Source organism: Etheostoma spectabile, chromosome 2, assembly GCF_008692095.1.
Source record: "Etheostoma spectabile isolate EspeVRDwgs_2016 chromosome 2, UIUC_Espe_1.0, whole genome shotgun sequence".
NCBI lineage: Eukaryota > Metazoa > Chordata > Actinopteri > Perciformes > Percidae > Etheostoma > Etheostoma spectabile.
In genome coordinates this window covers 4,416,652-4,432,973 of record NC_045734.1, presented here as the reverse complement: position 1 = coordinate 4,432,973, position 16,322 = coordinate 4,416,652, and the positions used below count along the sequence as shown (strand labels likewise).

The window sequence follows — 16,322 nt, the reverse complement described above, 5'->3', positions numbered from 1 at the left end:
AGTTTTATATATTTTGTCACCTTTGTCCCATGAGATTTACTTTTAAAAACTTTTTTTAAAGAATAATATATTTGAAAAAATAGATGTTTTTGTGTTTGTCCCGTGGTCCATAAAGCAGGGTTTTGACATAATGCAGATACACAACAGCCTGGGAATTTTATTTTTTTCACTTCACAATTAACCAGTAGCTGGTAGAATCCCACTGTCAGTCTTAATAAGAAACAGTGGACATGAATAGTAGATCTTTAAGGAGCTGGCCATTGTTGAACTAGCCAAGAGTCGCTTTAACTAAAATATAATGCTAGTTTTAGCCCAGCCCTTTCTGTTCTGCTAATTGGTGAGGCAAAAATAGTACAATGCTAAGAACCTCTGTGCCCCTCTTCACTTATTATTGGGAGTGGTAATAACGGTTTAAGAGCTCTTAGTTCAACAATAGACAGAAGATTGAATGTTCAATAAATAGCATTATTGTAACATTTGTTATGATTTCCATAATTTTGGCAATTGTTAATTGTGTAAAAAGCTCCGTTCCGTTGGCATGATAAGATGAAAGTGGGGCTAAGTTGAGATATAGAGCATAGGGTGTTGCAATTCTTAAGTCAAAGGGAGGGTCCAAAGCAAATATTTATAACTCTGGGTGGGGTCTTGAAATTTAAAAAGTCAAACATAATTTCCGTCCCTTTTCCCAAATAAGTTTTGGACAGTCCCGTAGGAATGTAGATTTTTTTTTATTATATCCGCGTTAACTAAATTTCCAAGTTCAATCAATCCACTCAATTTGCCCTGAATGGACAGAAGAAGCATACCCCGTCTGGAATAGGAAGACCGAAGAAGTAGGAGGTACATCCATCAGGTTCTGGCATCTGGTAGCCAGGACGAGGCACAGGAGCTTTACCTGAGAGGGGGCGCAAAGCAAAATATCAGATGTACAGGAGGTCCCAGCGAGCCAGTGCTGGCTGGTTTGATAACCCTGTGGGTTCAAAAGTAGATCCGTCTCTGCACATGGAGAAACAAAGGTTGCTTATTTGGTTCACATCTTTTCACAAGTTATTAGACACATTCACCACCAGCCACCACATGAAACCTCTCCTATAATGCTGGGGTCACAGTCCATTTCCAGGCCCTCTCCCAAATGATAACAAAGATGATAAGAAGTTAATTCTGTCATGGGTTAAGTATCAGAGTATTATTTATTGGGTTTACATCGTTGCATTGTGGGTCCACACAGGAAATGTCCAGACTACCGTATAACCACTTAGTTTATGTTGTAATATGAATGTATTATCCATTTAGTATACTTTGAGTAACCATACTTAATGCTAATTTATTAAAGAGCAACACAGGAGCATTTATGCAGAGATAGATTGTGCATTGCATACACTGTTAATAAACTGTCCTGGGAAATGATTTAATTAATATTCTATTTGCGTGTTAATAGTAACAATGATGCAAAATGTTTTGGGTGAATCAAAGTAGAAGTAGTTTGTAATGTGAATAATTAAAAATAATGTAATTAAAATGAGAATTTGCTTCATTTCTACATCTTAATTACTGCATATAAAAGACAAAAGACTTTCTCCACAGAGCAAAACAAATGTTAACAGACGACAGTCTAACCTGAAGTGTGTTCTTATTGTGAAAAGCCTGCCAATTAAAATGCTTTTTTTATGTTCTGTACTGTATAATGAGGAAAAATACTTTTTTGCCAATAACCAATTTTTATAAATTAGACAATTATGATTCCAACAAGAAGGACGTATTTTGCATTTTCTCCAATTCCTGTGTTGTTAATGGGGTGAAAACAGCATGGGACACCCAGCCCTAGTCTAACCCTAACCCTTTCCAAGGTTACTACCAATGCCAAAGGGAAACTGTAATACATTTCCTCCTTTCAATTAAGAATAAATTGTAACATATTTTGGAAAAACAAACATCCAAAATTGAAATGCCAATGGTGGACCCCACTGGCTGATCAACATCATTATTATTCAACTCACCATATCGACAGCGGTATTGGCACACTCCATCACGTCCACCCATGAACTCTAGCATTGAGTCAAAGTATCCGCTGACTGACTCAAAGCCGCCTCGCAGGGAGTTCAATCCCCACTCTGCGTTCTCGTCATCGGCCTGCGAGCCATCGGTGGCCTCGCCCGGCGCTGGTGGTGTTGCAGCTGGGTCCTCAGTCTCTTGACTGACTGCACCGTGGATCAACAGGCCCAGCAGGAGCAGGAGGGGAGCAATAAGGGCCCAGCGTGTCATTCTGTAGCTCACACAGCTCCACATGAACAGCTAGAGTTCAGAAACTGAGGGAACACACTCACAGTGGCAATACTGAAGCTGTGTGCGTGACCTGAACTTTGAGCCAGGCACAGGGATGGCCTCGTATGTGGAAGAACAAAGTCCAGCCTCTATCTCTTTTTTTTTTTTTTTGACATATCTGAGCTTTTATCACTCTTGCTGATTAATAAGAAGCAGAGTGCATGTGTTCACCATTCAGTCAAGGGGATTCAATTACATTTTAATCTCATTCATTTAAAAGTTAATCTTTCTTGACATTAACATAGAGTAGCAAACGGGATGGATTTGTATATTTGCTGTCAAATCAAAGAGCATCACCTCTGTACCCTGCTTCCTGGTTTCTCAATTCAGTTAAATTCATGTGCAAATGGTCTGTCATAATACAAAACGAATGAAAACACCTTATTACACATCCCACATCTTGTAGCACTTGCTACTGGAACCCGCAAAACTAACTCCTAACAACATTTCATGTATCAACCACACAGGTGCTGGTCAGTGTGAGACAATGATTTTGTAAGGAAAATGACAAGATCTGAGTCTAAATACTCTCTATGTGCGCATGTGTGTGTGTGCGTGTGTATGTGTGTGTGTTTGTGTGTGTGTGTGTGTGTGTGTGTGTGTGTGTGCGTGTGCGTGCATACGCGTGTGTGTGTGTGCACACGTGTGTTTGGGTGTGTGTGTATCTGCGTCCAAAAGCAGGTTTCTGATGTTTGTTTTTTGTTTTCTCATCATAAAAGCATGACTAAATATGAATTATCTGGAGTTATCTGGTGCACTGGGCATGCTTGAAAGTGTAGGCTTTTCATTGATTTGAACTTTTACTGTAACTATACATCACGGTGTTTGCTAAAGTATTTGAAAGTGAGACTTTGTTGTGACTGTTGTGTTACCAGACTACAGCTGATTAGTGATCATGGAAAGTGTGTACCCAAATGGAAAGTTATTATTATTTATTTATTTATTTTTTATCAAAGGGAAACAGCAAATGAAGATAATTCTAATGTGACAAGACAGACCTCCAGATATTTATTTAACTTGGCACTTTAGTGGGCTAAATGTCAGAATTTCAAAAGGAGACATGATGGCGAATACATTAAATAAATTATGAAATACAATAATAAACAAAAAGTAATCACTTAACATTGGTGGCGAGTCAAAGACAAGAGAGTCAAGTCTTCCAAAACAAAAGGCACAGATAAAATAGCATTTAACATAGCCATCAAAGTTATAGTTATTGAGATATAAGACAATGTGGGCTTAGTTTCTTTGCGTTTAATGTTTAATTAATAGGCTACACTTTGAAAGAAACTTAATAAATAATTTAAAGTCATTGAAGCCTGTAGAATTTTGAGCAAGACAGTTTGTTTTATTTGGTCAGTACATTTAAACACTGGAATATTAGCAACTAAAAGAGATAATCCTTACAATAAGTCCTTACATTAACCAAACCCAGAGCTGCATCACAAAAGAAGTGTGAAAAATGTCCATAACAACATGTTATTATAAAAATCCGCAACATGGTATGTTCTTATAATAAAGTAATTGTCTTTAACTTTAGGAAGAATAATGGAGGTAAAAATATAGAGAAAGTGACGTTAGCCTACCTATAGACTGTAACAGTCTATGGGGCCACCCCATTTCTACACATCATGTACGTCACCAAATATACTAGACATTACTAAACTGTACCGCTAGGTGGCTCTAGGTGTCAGGGTCTTCAGGTCTTCACTACCCTCTGTCTCTAGTTGGTAGAGTCCCGTTTGGTCTCTTCCAGTCAATGGTCTCTGCCTTCTCCATAGACAGTTAAAGAAAGTTATTCTCTTTTTTATAGTCTTCACCCCCTTTGTCAACATTTGGTAGTCCCTTTTGGTCTCTTCCAGTCTATGGTGTCTGTCTTCTCCATAGACAGTTAAAGAAAGTTATTCTCTCTTTTATAGTCTTCACCCCCTTTGTCAACATTTGGTAGAGTCCCTTTTGGTCTATTCCAGTTTATGGTCTCTGTTTTCTCCATAGACAGTTAAAGGAGGTCTTCTCTCTTCAACGGTCTTCACCCCCTTCTGTCTATATTTGGTAGAGTCCAGTGACGTTTAGCTCAAACACGGAAAGAGACGTTGAGCGATTGAGTGAGCTCGTGTTATTATACATACATGCTTGTACCTGGTAGTGAGCAAATAGGAGCCACAATTACCTGGACCGCAACTCGAACTAGAATACGTTTTGGCACGTCATCCCTGAACAGAAAAACAGGTTAGAATAGGTAACACTTAGGGAAGAATAAAGCAGCGGTGTTTTATTGGTTGTATTTTAGGGGCGCGAGACAGCGTTTGTTATCACGAGCATCCCCGTTGCCAGGTGACCGTTAAAAGTTTTCCGTTTTTACTTCTTTATTTTCTGACTGGGTGGTCACATCCTCGGCTATGAGTGGCGTGCTAGTCTTTCTACATTAACACGCAAATAACTAGCCAGCTAATGACAAGACATATGTAATGGCTTTCGCAAACCTGTTCACGAAACTATCTGCTGTCGAAGAGGGCGGGAAGAGCCCCGCCGGTCAACCAGCCTTTACACGCAGGTAACGTTATTTAACGATAGTTGGCCGTGAGTTTTGATGTGACCGAGGGAGCAGTTCGTTTAAATGGCCTTCATATGTATTAAAAACTCACTTTGTTTTACAGGAACGAGACTGAGAATGGTAAAAGAGGCAATGCCAGAAAGAGGAAAGCCCATGATGAGCTGACTGGCTCTTATAGAAAGGTAAGATGAACTTGAACTGTTACTACGTCGTAAAGTTTGCATCACATATGGTCTGGCTAGCTGAAGCTCCTCTCCACCTTTTACCCTAGGTGTTTACTTTTTTACATTTGGAAACCTCGACTGGCCTGGCTAACAGAGTCGGTTGGAGAGTCAGCAAAGCATTTAATTGGTTTTCTTAGCAAAATGCTAAACACCGTAAACAGTCAGTTAGATTTTGTTTGGTCAGAGCTATGGAATTTTAAAAGTAGATGAGCATTCTGTCAGACAGTAAATATCCATCAGGATGGCCTACTCCATCTGTAAATGTAGTAAAAGTAGAGTAGCTCATTCTGTTAGGTAGGGACTTTGGTCAGAAATCTTTTTTCTATACATAGACCAAGATTTGGAATGACATCCCACATCACATCAGAACACTATCATTTCACATATTTCAAAAAGGCATACAAACGGCTCCTTCTTAACAGTTACACTTGCACACATTATTTGTATTTATTTATTTATTTGTTATTTGTCTAGCCAAGCTGATGTCTTGTATAAATGTTTTTGTCCTTATGTCCCAAAACTGTATTGTTGTTTTAGTTGTCCAGTCCATATCGATGTCCTGTATGAATGTTTGTCCCTACGTGCTGTAAACACGTTCAATGTTTTGTGTTCTGCAGAACAGGAACCTGCTGAAAACTAGTTTTTAAACTGAGTCAGGCCCGTTTATACTTTAATGTAATGTTACTTTTTAACTTTACTGTATATTAAATATGAATGAATGAAATATCCATCAGGATAGCCTGCTCAATCTGTAAATGTAGTAAAAGTAGGGTAGCTCATTCTGTGTGGGGGGAAATATCTCTCAGGATGGCCTAACAGATTTAAATGAGGGTTGCTCATTCTGTCATCCCTCTTTGCTCGCTACAAATTAGTCTGTCTTAGCATCAGGGGTGCATAAACTCCAGGTTATGAACTTATTTAATCCGCTTTGGCCTTAAAGTACGTAAATAGGGCTAATCGTATCGGTGGAAAACATTCATATTGTGCATCCCTATTAGTAACACCCCCCACTATAACACAACACAATGCAATTCAACAGTCCCATAAACTGCAGCCTTCAAAGGTTTAATAAGTACCTCTTTTATTGTATGAATGTTATATTAGACAGCATTGGTTTTATTTGTCTACTTGCATCTCAATGTAAATCAAAATTTAATTGGGGTTTGTGCTGCTTGTCTGCGCAACATATATTATATTGTGGACTTGCCAAACTGGAAAAGATTGGGATAAATCTTACAATATTAACAGACATGTCCTTACAATTTGATTTTTGTGCATTTTCTTTTCACAGAAGCAAAGTTACCAAGCCCAGACAACCAGAAGGTACAATGCTGCATCCTTTAAAGAGGATGACTCCAAGGCCAGACACTACCATATGCATAACACTGATAACGGACAGTCAAGTGTTGGCTTCAGCAAAGAAGTGATGCATAACCACGGTTACAATAACATGTGTCACAAAGGTCAAAGTTACAAAACAAAAAATAACCATAACGTAAACAAGCAACAGCAGAAAATGAATCCGGATGGGCAGAAAAGTCCACACCGACAGAAGGATAGATGGAGACCTGCCAATAGAGGTGGAAACCATCAGACTAGACCAACTTGGACAAAACATGGAGGAGACAGTACAAATAAAAATGACAAGCAGGTAAGCAAGACACTTAGCTGTGCCCGTCAGGATAGAAATGATCCATCATTAGTCTGTCACCTGTAAAATGAAACCTGCTTTTGTGGTAGAATAGGAATTACAATCAGTCATTTTGCATTTCTACGGGAAATAGGGGCAGAAATTGGAGTGATGGTCCCAAGTTTAAATCTGACTTGTAAAACGTGATTTATGCTTATGCGTAAAATCTATGCCGTGGCTACGTGCGTACCTACGCCATAGTCTGACGTGCACCTCTCGCTTGGCCGTGGCTTGGTAGTGTTACATTTCCCTTAACTCATTTCCTGGTTCTTCTTCTCCATAAACATAATGTGATCAAGGAGAGGGTTGACACAGTTTGTTTTTCTCACTATGACTCTAGAGTTGCTACTAGTTAGCTTGCCTATGACATGGCATGAAAGCACATTTTGGATTTCTTTATAAATCAGTCACAGGCTAAAAAGCCTAATAGACTTGAGTCAGAAAACCCAGCAACTGTAACTGAAAGAAGTAGCAGCAGCAGCCCCACCTCTCCACCTGTCACTCCCACAGCAACCCTGCTAGCAACAGACGATGGGGCAGCTAACTTTTAATTTGATTTAATTGAATCCAGTGATGTGTATTATACCCCTGTATTTTGTTGCTCAGTGTTTGAGCTTGTTGTAGGCCTATTCTATACCATTGTCGTAGCTTTGTGCCTATATCCTGCGTTACTTGTGCCTAGTTTTGCCCTGTCTTGGATTTTGGATTTTTTTTATTTTTATTTTTAATTCCATTGTGCTGGATGATGCAGTGTGGTGGTTGACTTTGGCTGAAAATGTCACTCTCAAAAATTAGTCCGCGTCCCCAACTCAAAATATGCTCTCTCACTTGTTCTACCAACACACTCCCTACACACACACCCATGCCGGGTCCGCTAAGATCGACGCACACACAATGCTCAAGTATACTCTTCAGTCAATTTACGTAGGCTAAGGCAAAATCTCTGCGTGGAGCCTCCCCAGAGCCATAAATCACGCTTAAGCTCTGTTGCTCTCTCTTTCCACACTTCCTGTCTGCCTCTCAACTGTATACTGTCAAAATAATGGCAAAAAGTATGATGATAAACAGGCATAAGGGCTAAAATAATAAATTGAATTTGTATAGCGCTTTTCCCAAGCTCAAAGTCGCTTTACAGAGTAGAAACAGTGTAAAAAAAAAAAAAACTAAGGATAGGCAGAACAGAAAATGACACAGTTTTGACATTAAGTGAGGTAACAATAAATGACCTAATGATTCAAAAGCCTCTAAGCAGACAAAGTTGCGCTAACCTAAAAACACAACAGTGTGTGGCCCAATTCAAGCTTGAAAATAACACCCTCAAACTGTTTGAAGTGCCTTAGAATCAGTAACTGTAAAATAGAATTATTGTTGTGCAGTGAAAGCTAAAGGCATGTCTCAATGATAACTAGATTTTTAAAGTTATAGCCAAGCCTGCTTCCTTTATTAAGAGTGTTTCTCTTAAGGGAAATATAAATTGACAAAAGATGTGTGTACTGAGGCCAGTCCACCATAGCAACATCAGATGTCAGTGAATACACCCTTAATTTACACAAATCCATCCACCAAATATAAGTAATTAACTGCCCTTAACAAAAGCTCAGAACGCCACTACAGGGAGCAAACGCATGCTTCCTTTTAAAATGTATTAATCATAAAAATCAAAATGTGAATGTTATTGTTTTACTCCTTTTTCCTCTTAGGGCTTTCAAGTGAAACGTCAAAGGTTCATGACACAGGAGTTCAAGGTCCAGCATGCTGTGTTGGTGGATGGGCGGTTAGTTTGTCGATATTTTCTTTATGGAAGGTGCATCAAGGCAAGTTATGTTCACTATGTATATAAATTTATAATTTTTGTAAAAATTGTAAAACTGTCAGATTATTCTGGCCTTTTATTGAGTGTTATAACTCCCACCTTAATGTCCTAGCGTTGATTTTATGCCTTTACTGCACACAGGATGACGAATGCCAACTGGAGCATATTCAGGGTTACAACGATCTCATCAAAGAAGTGTGCAAATTCTACATCCAAGGCCACTGCACAAAACAGGAGAGCTGCCCATACATGCATAATATCCTTTGGTTGAACAGCGACAATTTCATAAATTGTCACAAAGTCATTGCAGTGATTGGTGTTTTGTCAGAAACTAGAGGCTGTTGAACATGTAATACTTCCTTTACAAAAGCTGCACAGTCCTTTCCTTGCAAGTTTTTCCACAGAAATGGAAAATGTACTCAAGGAGCAGATTGCAAGTTTTCCCATGAGCCACTAAATGATGTTACTAACCCACTCTTGAATGAGGTGTGTATGTAAAAGTTGGCTCATGACGATGTTAAAATGTTTTGTATACTATGTATCAATGTGTGGTGAAGACAATTGCATCTTCTTCTTACTGCAGACATTAAAACGGGACAATGAGCTCTATGAACAACAACAACAACAACAACAACAACAACAACAACAACAACAACAACAACAACAACAACAACAACTACTTGCTGAACAAGAGTCGTCAGCACAGCCAGACAACGCAAATGAGCCAGAAGTTATAGAAGCAAATAGGATCCCTGACACACTCCTACAACCAATCAGGTATGTGTGTGACTTAAACTCATCACTGTGATTTTGTAAATCTACCAGTGTAATGATATGAGTCAATGTTGTAGTCAAGAGGGGAGGGGGGGGGGGACCGAGACAAGGCCAAGTAAAGATGTGGTCAATTCCGAGATGAGACAGAGACATTTTAAAAAGTGGTTTTAAAACCAAGACCGGTCTCTAATTCTGCAACACTGATAGTAGTCCTTAACATTCAGCTACTAGCGTTCTGATCCTGCTTTTATTTTTCAGGCCTAACTTTTACAACAGCGCAAATGCTGAGAAGGAAACCTTGTTCTGTCAGACTGAAGAACTCGCTGACATTATGGAGGAGGCTGTCCCACCACGTCCAACAGATACCACTCATTCTCACAACGTCCCCCCGTCAAGTAACGTCAATCACGAGGAGCCAGTTTGTTATTCAGTTGCAGCAGTGCTTGGACCTCAACTATCCAAACCTTTTCCTAGTTTCTTTACAACTCGAGGACTTCCAGAACCTGGCACGCGCTCTTCTTCTGATTGCACATTAAGCTCTGCAAACCAAAGCAATATTCCCTACTCTGTAGATGCTGTTCTCAGGTCCTGTAAATCAGCCGGAAGTTCTACATTTGGCCACGCGCCTACTTCTCCTACTGCACAAACTGTATCCTATACCCCACACACTGACTTTGAAGAGAGCACTGGTCCTCTGCCAAGATCAGACACCCAAAATGAGAGGGGCTTGAATTCGCAAAATACCAGAAATGAAGTGAGCAAACCCCAGGAGAAAATTTTCAAGAGTCTGTCATTCCACGACGTGCACACTGGTCTGTTTTCAAGGACCTGCCCTAGTCTTACTATGTCCTCTAGGGATTACATGAAACAAGATGGCAATATGCCGGAATCCCTGAAAATGGCCCAAAGAGCTGGTAATAAAGTCAAGTCGGAATTGTTGGATTTTCCTGTTAGTGTGGCAGAGGTGGCTGCGTCCTCCAAAGACAAAGGAGATATGGAAGGAAGCATGCACCAGCCTACCGATATTACATGCTCTTTAAATTGTAAAAGTGAAGGTGTTCTTCCTTTTGGACACGCTAATTGCAAAAGGATTTTTTTAAGCCCCCCCAGTCAGACATCTACTTCAAAACACCCTACACAGTCGAGGCCACATCTCTCTGTTCTGACATCTGACTCCGAAGCCTCAAAGCCTTTCTGTCCCTCCTCAGGTTTCACAGAGTTCAAAGGTGGAGCCGCCGTTCCTGTTGGATCTGTCACCTGTTCGACTAAAACAAGCGATTCTGCAAACTCTGCCAGTTGTTATTTTGCAGCAAAAGAACCCACTAAGATCAACCCGCACTCCAAAAAGGCACCATCTGGCCTTAAACCTGACACACAGCGTCATTCAGCCAAAATCACAGCAGAGCGCAGCAGCAAAATGGCCCATTGTGGTGATTTGGCAGTTGGATGTAAAAAGACCCTGAAAAGACCCTTTCATAGCCTTTTCGCAAGCCCCATTACTGACACGCTGCAGCCTCTAGACGGTTCTGGAACCAGTTCCTCTTGTCCTCGAGGCCTAATTCAATCTTCCTCTCCTGCTCCTCAGTCTGCAGATTGCAGAGGTAATTGTGTTGAAAGTGCGGTTGAACTCGACAAAGCATCTGGCAGGTCCTTCCGCAGCCTTTTTACTGCTCCTCTCCCTTTCATTCGGCCTCAACCAAACTATTCAAAGACTTCCTCCCGTTCTCAACAGCCAGACCAGTTAGTTGATAATACATCTCATTCATCAAACTCCAAACAAAGGGCTCCTAATTCAGAGATGCCTCTCCCATGCCAGGTTAGAACTGATGTCAAAGAAATCCCTCATGCCTCAAGATCCCCCAACTTCTCTCCTAACCCTAAAAAAGAAAATGAAGACCGTTCAAAAGGGAATATAAATCTACAGACAAAGCCGCTGATGTATACCGCCTGTAGCCTTGTGTCCAATTCCCACAGTGAGATGTCTACCAGTCCAACTCCTGCCAACAGTCCATCTGCAATCCATACTCATCAGCCAATGCCCAACATCTCATCCCACAAAGGTAAGGGCATACTACCCACTGCTTGCAAACACTAGTGTGAAATGCTGATTTGTACTGCTGAAATATGTTGTTAATGTCTCATTTAGTAGGATCTTCAGTAGAAGCCACTTCAAATTCAGTTCTGAAAACTCTCTTTCTGTGCCTGGGCCCGTACCAACAGGATGGAGAGCAACAAGACAGTGTCCCTCCAGGTATGTGCCCTATTCATTCCTGTTTAAGAAATCTGTAAATAATAGCCATAAACCAAATTTGGCCATCCTGCGGCCTGTACTACAAATCAAGATCAACATGCCCTGGATTTCTTTCAGTTACTCTGCTTCACCCCAGCAGCCGCGGTCCCACATAAGCTGTGTCACGATGGTGGCTAACAGCTAGTCCAATCAACCCAGGGTTTCCAAATCTAGCAGCACGCACATTCACATAAAAGAGGCACAGCTTGACCAATTGCAAACATCTACCAGAGCCGCATATTTTACATAGGAACAGCAAACATAGATACATAGATATGAAGAACATGCACAGACATGGTATTACAGACAAAACACAGGAAGGAAAGCTGGCAAAAAAAGCTCACACTGTAATGCGTAAATCACAACACTTATCAAAATTTTCTAGGTGGACCTTAATGGTCCTTGAGGCTTTTTTGTAGAGCACCGTTTAGTTTCCGTCCACTTGTCAATCTGAAGTTCGGTTAAAAAAAACTCATGTGAATAAAGCTGGTGAAAGTGTGTTACCATCCAAGGCTTTAAAGCGAGTTAAAAACGTGATGACGTCACATGCTGTTTTGTGATCAAATTGGTATATCAAATAGATTTTAGACATTTTAAGGTGTTCCCATTTACCATTTGTTAGTAATCACTACACACAGGACTCCGGTCCTATTCATGCACAAATTAAGAGGTATCAGAGGCAATGGGCTGCCAGTGCTGGACCAGCACCCTGAGCGGTTGGGAGGTACGGTGCTTTGCTCAAGGGCACCTGGCAGTGCCCAGGAGGCACCTCTCCAGCTACCAATCCACATTCCGTACTTTGGTATGTACCTGGGACTTGAACCTGTGACCCTCAAGTTCCCAAACCAACTCACTATGGACTAACATACATTAATTTGGCTTAGGTGCTGCCCAACATGGCTTGGGTGCTGCACCTAAACCTGGCAAAGAAAACCCTGTAATGTACAGAGATGGCAAGCCCAAAAAGACGGTGTTAAAAATGGCAACAGCCAAAGAAAAGTGCACAAAGTCCCCAAACCTTTTTTTCTGGATAGTGTGACCTCTCATAATTATATGCCTCTTTCTTATGTTTTCCTGTTATTTTCTGTTATCTGCTCGTCAGACTCAAGATTCACAGTCCAGCAGTCCACTGAGAAAAACGTTGCTCAGTCAACAGAGCACCAGCCGTCTCTTTCAGACGCCACAAATCTCCTTTGATGCAACAGGTGAAGAAGCATTGTCACTCATAACTTTCCACGCAAACCAGTGGTGCAGCATCACACGTGACCAAGACATCAGAGGACGGATAGTGGGTAAATGAGGACATGGTGGCCAAACCACTTCAGGACTTTTTAAGACTTTAACGTTTTTCCACTTTGGACATTACAGTTGGGTTCAGTTTATGTTAAATCACACTAATAATCTTGATTAATCTTGCTAGTCATGAAAATGATGTTATGGCAGCACACACATTTAAACCTTGTTCTATATTTAAGATCTACAGTCTTCTTTGTGTTTTTATTTTTTGTGTGCAGATTCTACTACTTCTGATGCTAAACATATTTTAAACACTGATCTATGTGTCCTAGAAAATAGCCAGGCTGCATAAATAAACTTCATGCAAAAATTGCCTTCTTAATTATCTTCCAGTTGTACCACAAATCAACAACAAATTCTTGTAATCCTTTTTGTTTCAAATGTGCCGTAATATTAATATGTTAAGAATTGTTTTAGACATGTAATCTTTTGATAAACAGAAATACGAATATGAACTGTAGGTTTAAATCCGGATGTCTGCTGGTTTTTTGAGCAGAATAAAAAATGACTTAAAATGTTTTCCTTTGAAGCCATCTATTGTAGAGAAGTTATGTCTTGGAAATACAAAAAATTAACGCCACTAGCTTTATATGTACGTAGGGATGTTTGTGATCTACACTGACTGGATTATAAATGATTTGAAAGATCAGTTGACCTGTTTGACCTGAACATGTGAGACAGGAGTGAGGAGGCTGCAGGGTAACTGCAGAGGTTTAGCATGAGCATTAGCATTGATCTTACATTTAAGAAGTCAGTGTAGTGTAATTGCACAAACTATTGCCCATATCAGAACTGGGGAAGAGCAATATAATAATTATTTTTGCTTCACTTTTTTTAATTCTAAGTAGTTTCAGTTCTTGTCCTTCCAACTCATTCTTCCTAGCATGCCTCTCTTGTCTGATGTGCGTACTTGAAATCCATCTCAAGTTCAGCAATACAGGTCAATTTCTTAATGTTGCTTTTTGAAAAGGAACCTGTAAAACAGTTATTTATTTTGTTCAGGTCACTTGAAAAAAAAACAGAAAGCAAGTCAATAAAAAAAAAAAAATGTTCATGCACACAGAACAAATATACTCCACATTGGTAAATGGCAAACTGCTTCTTTTTTGTTTAGATTTATCCAGACAATAGTATTAAACAGAGTTTAGAACTTAATAGTCATCGCAACACTTCATAAACTTGTAGTGGGCATAGCTCTGTACTTTTTAAAAGTAAAACTGGCTGTTCTGATATAGACGGTTGACAGTCTTCTGCTGTAGTCACTGTTAGGGGTGGGAATCACCAGGCGCCTCCCGATACAATAGCGTCACAATACTTATTCCATGATACGATATTATTGCAATGCATTTCAATTTATAACCTTTTTCCAACTTCTAATTCTTCCCAATTTCAAAGGATGTCCCCAAAAGAAAACTTTGTCAACATCTGTTTTAATTTCTCTTTGTTCATATCACTTCAATTTTATTGCTGTAAAATGGGTCAAGCTGACAAACTGACCAACATACTGTATATATAATAAAAGATCCATACTTGGCGCCTGTGTATCACTACTGTATAGCCACAATACTGTATACCCCCCCAGTCACTGTACATACCTCAACAACAGCCTGTGTTGTGCTGTCCACGTTCAGGATGGCAATAGCTAAAAATAAAACTCAAATATTCAAATTATACATCATATAAAAATCACAAGTTATCCCTTGCTGGTCTGAAACCGTCAATGACAATGTAGAGTAAAGAGTAGTCTATATCTATACGACATTCCACTTCCGTGATTGCTCCGCTGCTGCCGTAAATTCCACCAGAAATCCTTCTTTTTGGCCGGATGTCTGTTACCTTCTGGTGGATTTCTGAGAACTATGGTTAACCGCTCCTCAGATCTCTGCACGGTAAATCCAGACAGCTAGCTAGCAGCGCTGTGGAGGAAGGTCTGACAATACAAGACTAATTGTTCCTTAATGCATTTATAGGAGACACTTTCTCTCTTTCCTGCCCAATTGTCAAAGTTGCAATGATGCCATTATGTTCCACTGCTTCCAGATCCTGATCTAGTACTGTTTCTGCTCCACAAATCCTGCCTGTAGTCTCTTCCGGTTTTTAGACCCACTGCCTGCCTCTGACCTGCCTACGTGCCTAGACTTGTTGGATTTGTTTGCCAATTTGGACTGACTTCAAGTTGCAGAGTTGTTTTTGACCATTGCCTTAATCTAAGCTACCTACATGTCCACTTCGCTGATGCAAAAAAAAGGGAATCATTACAGTAAAAAAATACATTGCATTACATTATAAACTTATATATTATTATGATTTCTAATGGTTGCATAGCCTCATTGGATTCAGTAGTGAATCAGGTTGTTCTCATGAACCATCTGTACATACTGTATAGTTAGGAAAATGAAAGCAATGTAATTCGTATGTATTCCATGTATTTATTGCACCACATCGACTGCTGATGTATTATTTCAAGAGGGGATGTGGAATTCTTGTCCCGGGGGAAAACGTAAAACTTTCACTCAGGAAATGTGTGATTGTATCTTGGGAGTACTTCTAAAGGGCGCCGGTGCCACAAACCAACATTGGAACAATACATGCCAAACACAAGATAATACTTTGATAAAGTATTCAGATCTCAAGCAGACAATATGGTCAAGGTGTTTTTATTGATAGGTAGCACAAAATGTATCAAAATCAACACAACACTGCATTAACAAGACAATCTCAAAACTATATATACAGTGAGGAAAATAAGTATTTAGACACCCTGCTATTTTGCAAGTTCTCCCACTTAGAAATCATGGAGGGGTCTGAAATTATCATTGTATGTGCATGTCCACTGTGAGAGACATAATCTAAAAAAAAAAATCAGAAATCCCAATGTTCCATTTTTTAAAACTATTTATTTGTATGATACAGCTGCAAATAAGTATTTGAACACCTGTCTATCAGCTAGAATTCTGACCCTCAAAGACCTGTTAGTCTGCCTTCAAAATGTCCACCACCACTCCATTTATTATCCTAAGTTAGATGCACCTGAGGTCGTTAGCTGCATAAAGACACCTGTCCACCACATACAATCAGTAAGAATCCTACTACTAACATGGCCAAGACCAAAGAGCTGTCCAAAGACACTAGAGACAAAATTGTACACCTCCGCAAGGCTGGAAAGGGCTACGGGGAAATTGCCAAGCAGCTTGGTGAAAAAAGGTCCACTGTTGGAGCAATCATTAGAAAATGGAAGAAGTTAAACATGACTGTCAGTCTCCCTCGGACTGGAGCTCAATGCAAGATCTCCCCTCGTGGGGTCTCAGTGATCCTAAGAAAGGTGAGAAATCAGCCCAGAACTACACGGGAGGAGCTGG

At 40.0% G+C, this 16,322-nt stretch overlaps 2 protein-coding genes across 3 annotated transcripts in view; one reads left to right on the top strand and one right to left on the bottom strand.

The window, feature by feature from the left end:
- The window catches only part of LOC116705112 (group XIIB secretory phospholipase A2-like protein), a 4,467-nt gene extending 2,113 nt beyond the window's left edge, over positions 1 to 2,354 (bottom strand). The window contains exons 1-2 of the mRNA XM_032541002.1: positions 1,998 to 2,354; positions 807 to 895 (exon numbers count right to left, since the gene is read on the bottom strand). Coding sequence (XP_032396893.1) covers positions 807 to 895; positions 1,998 to 2,286 — 378 coding nt within the window. The 5' untranslated portion in view covers positions 2,287 to 2,354. The remainder of the gene's footprint in view (positions 1 to 806; positions 896 to 1,997) is intronic.
- Positions 2,355 to 4,431: 2,077 nt separating this feature from the next.
- On the top strand, positions 4,432 to 13,277 carry LOC116701396 (uncharacterized). Of its 2 annotated transcripts, none has more exons than XM_032535078.1 (10): positions 4,432 to 4,876; positions 4,980 to 5,058; positions 6,392 to 6,751; positions 8,491 to 8,604; positions 8,745 to 8,857; positions 8,978 to 9,089; positions 9,187 to 9,380; positions 9,636 to 11,437; positions 11,524 to 11,628; positions 12,770 to 13,277. In XM_032535078.1, exons 1-10 carry the CDS (start codon positions 4,791 to 4,793, stop codon positions 12,862 to 12,864), a joined length of 3,060 nt encoding a protein of 1,019 aa, XP_032390969.1. In that variant the 5' UTR covers positions 4,432 to 4,790; the 3' UTR covers positions 12,865 to 13,277. The 2 variants fall into 2 exon arrangements, with proteins under 2 accessions (XP_032390969.1, XP_032390978.1); XM_032535087.1 differs by having other exon boundaries at positions 4,435 to 4,876; positions 11,527 to 11,628.
- Positions 13,278 to 16,322: the final 3,045 nt, after the last annotated feature.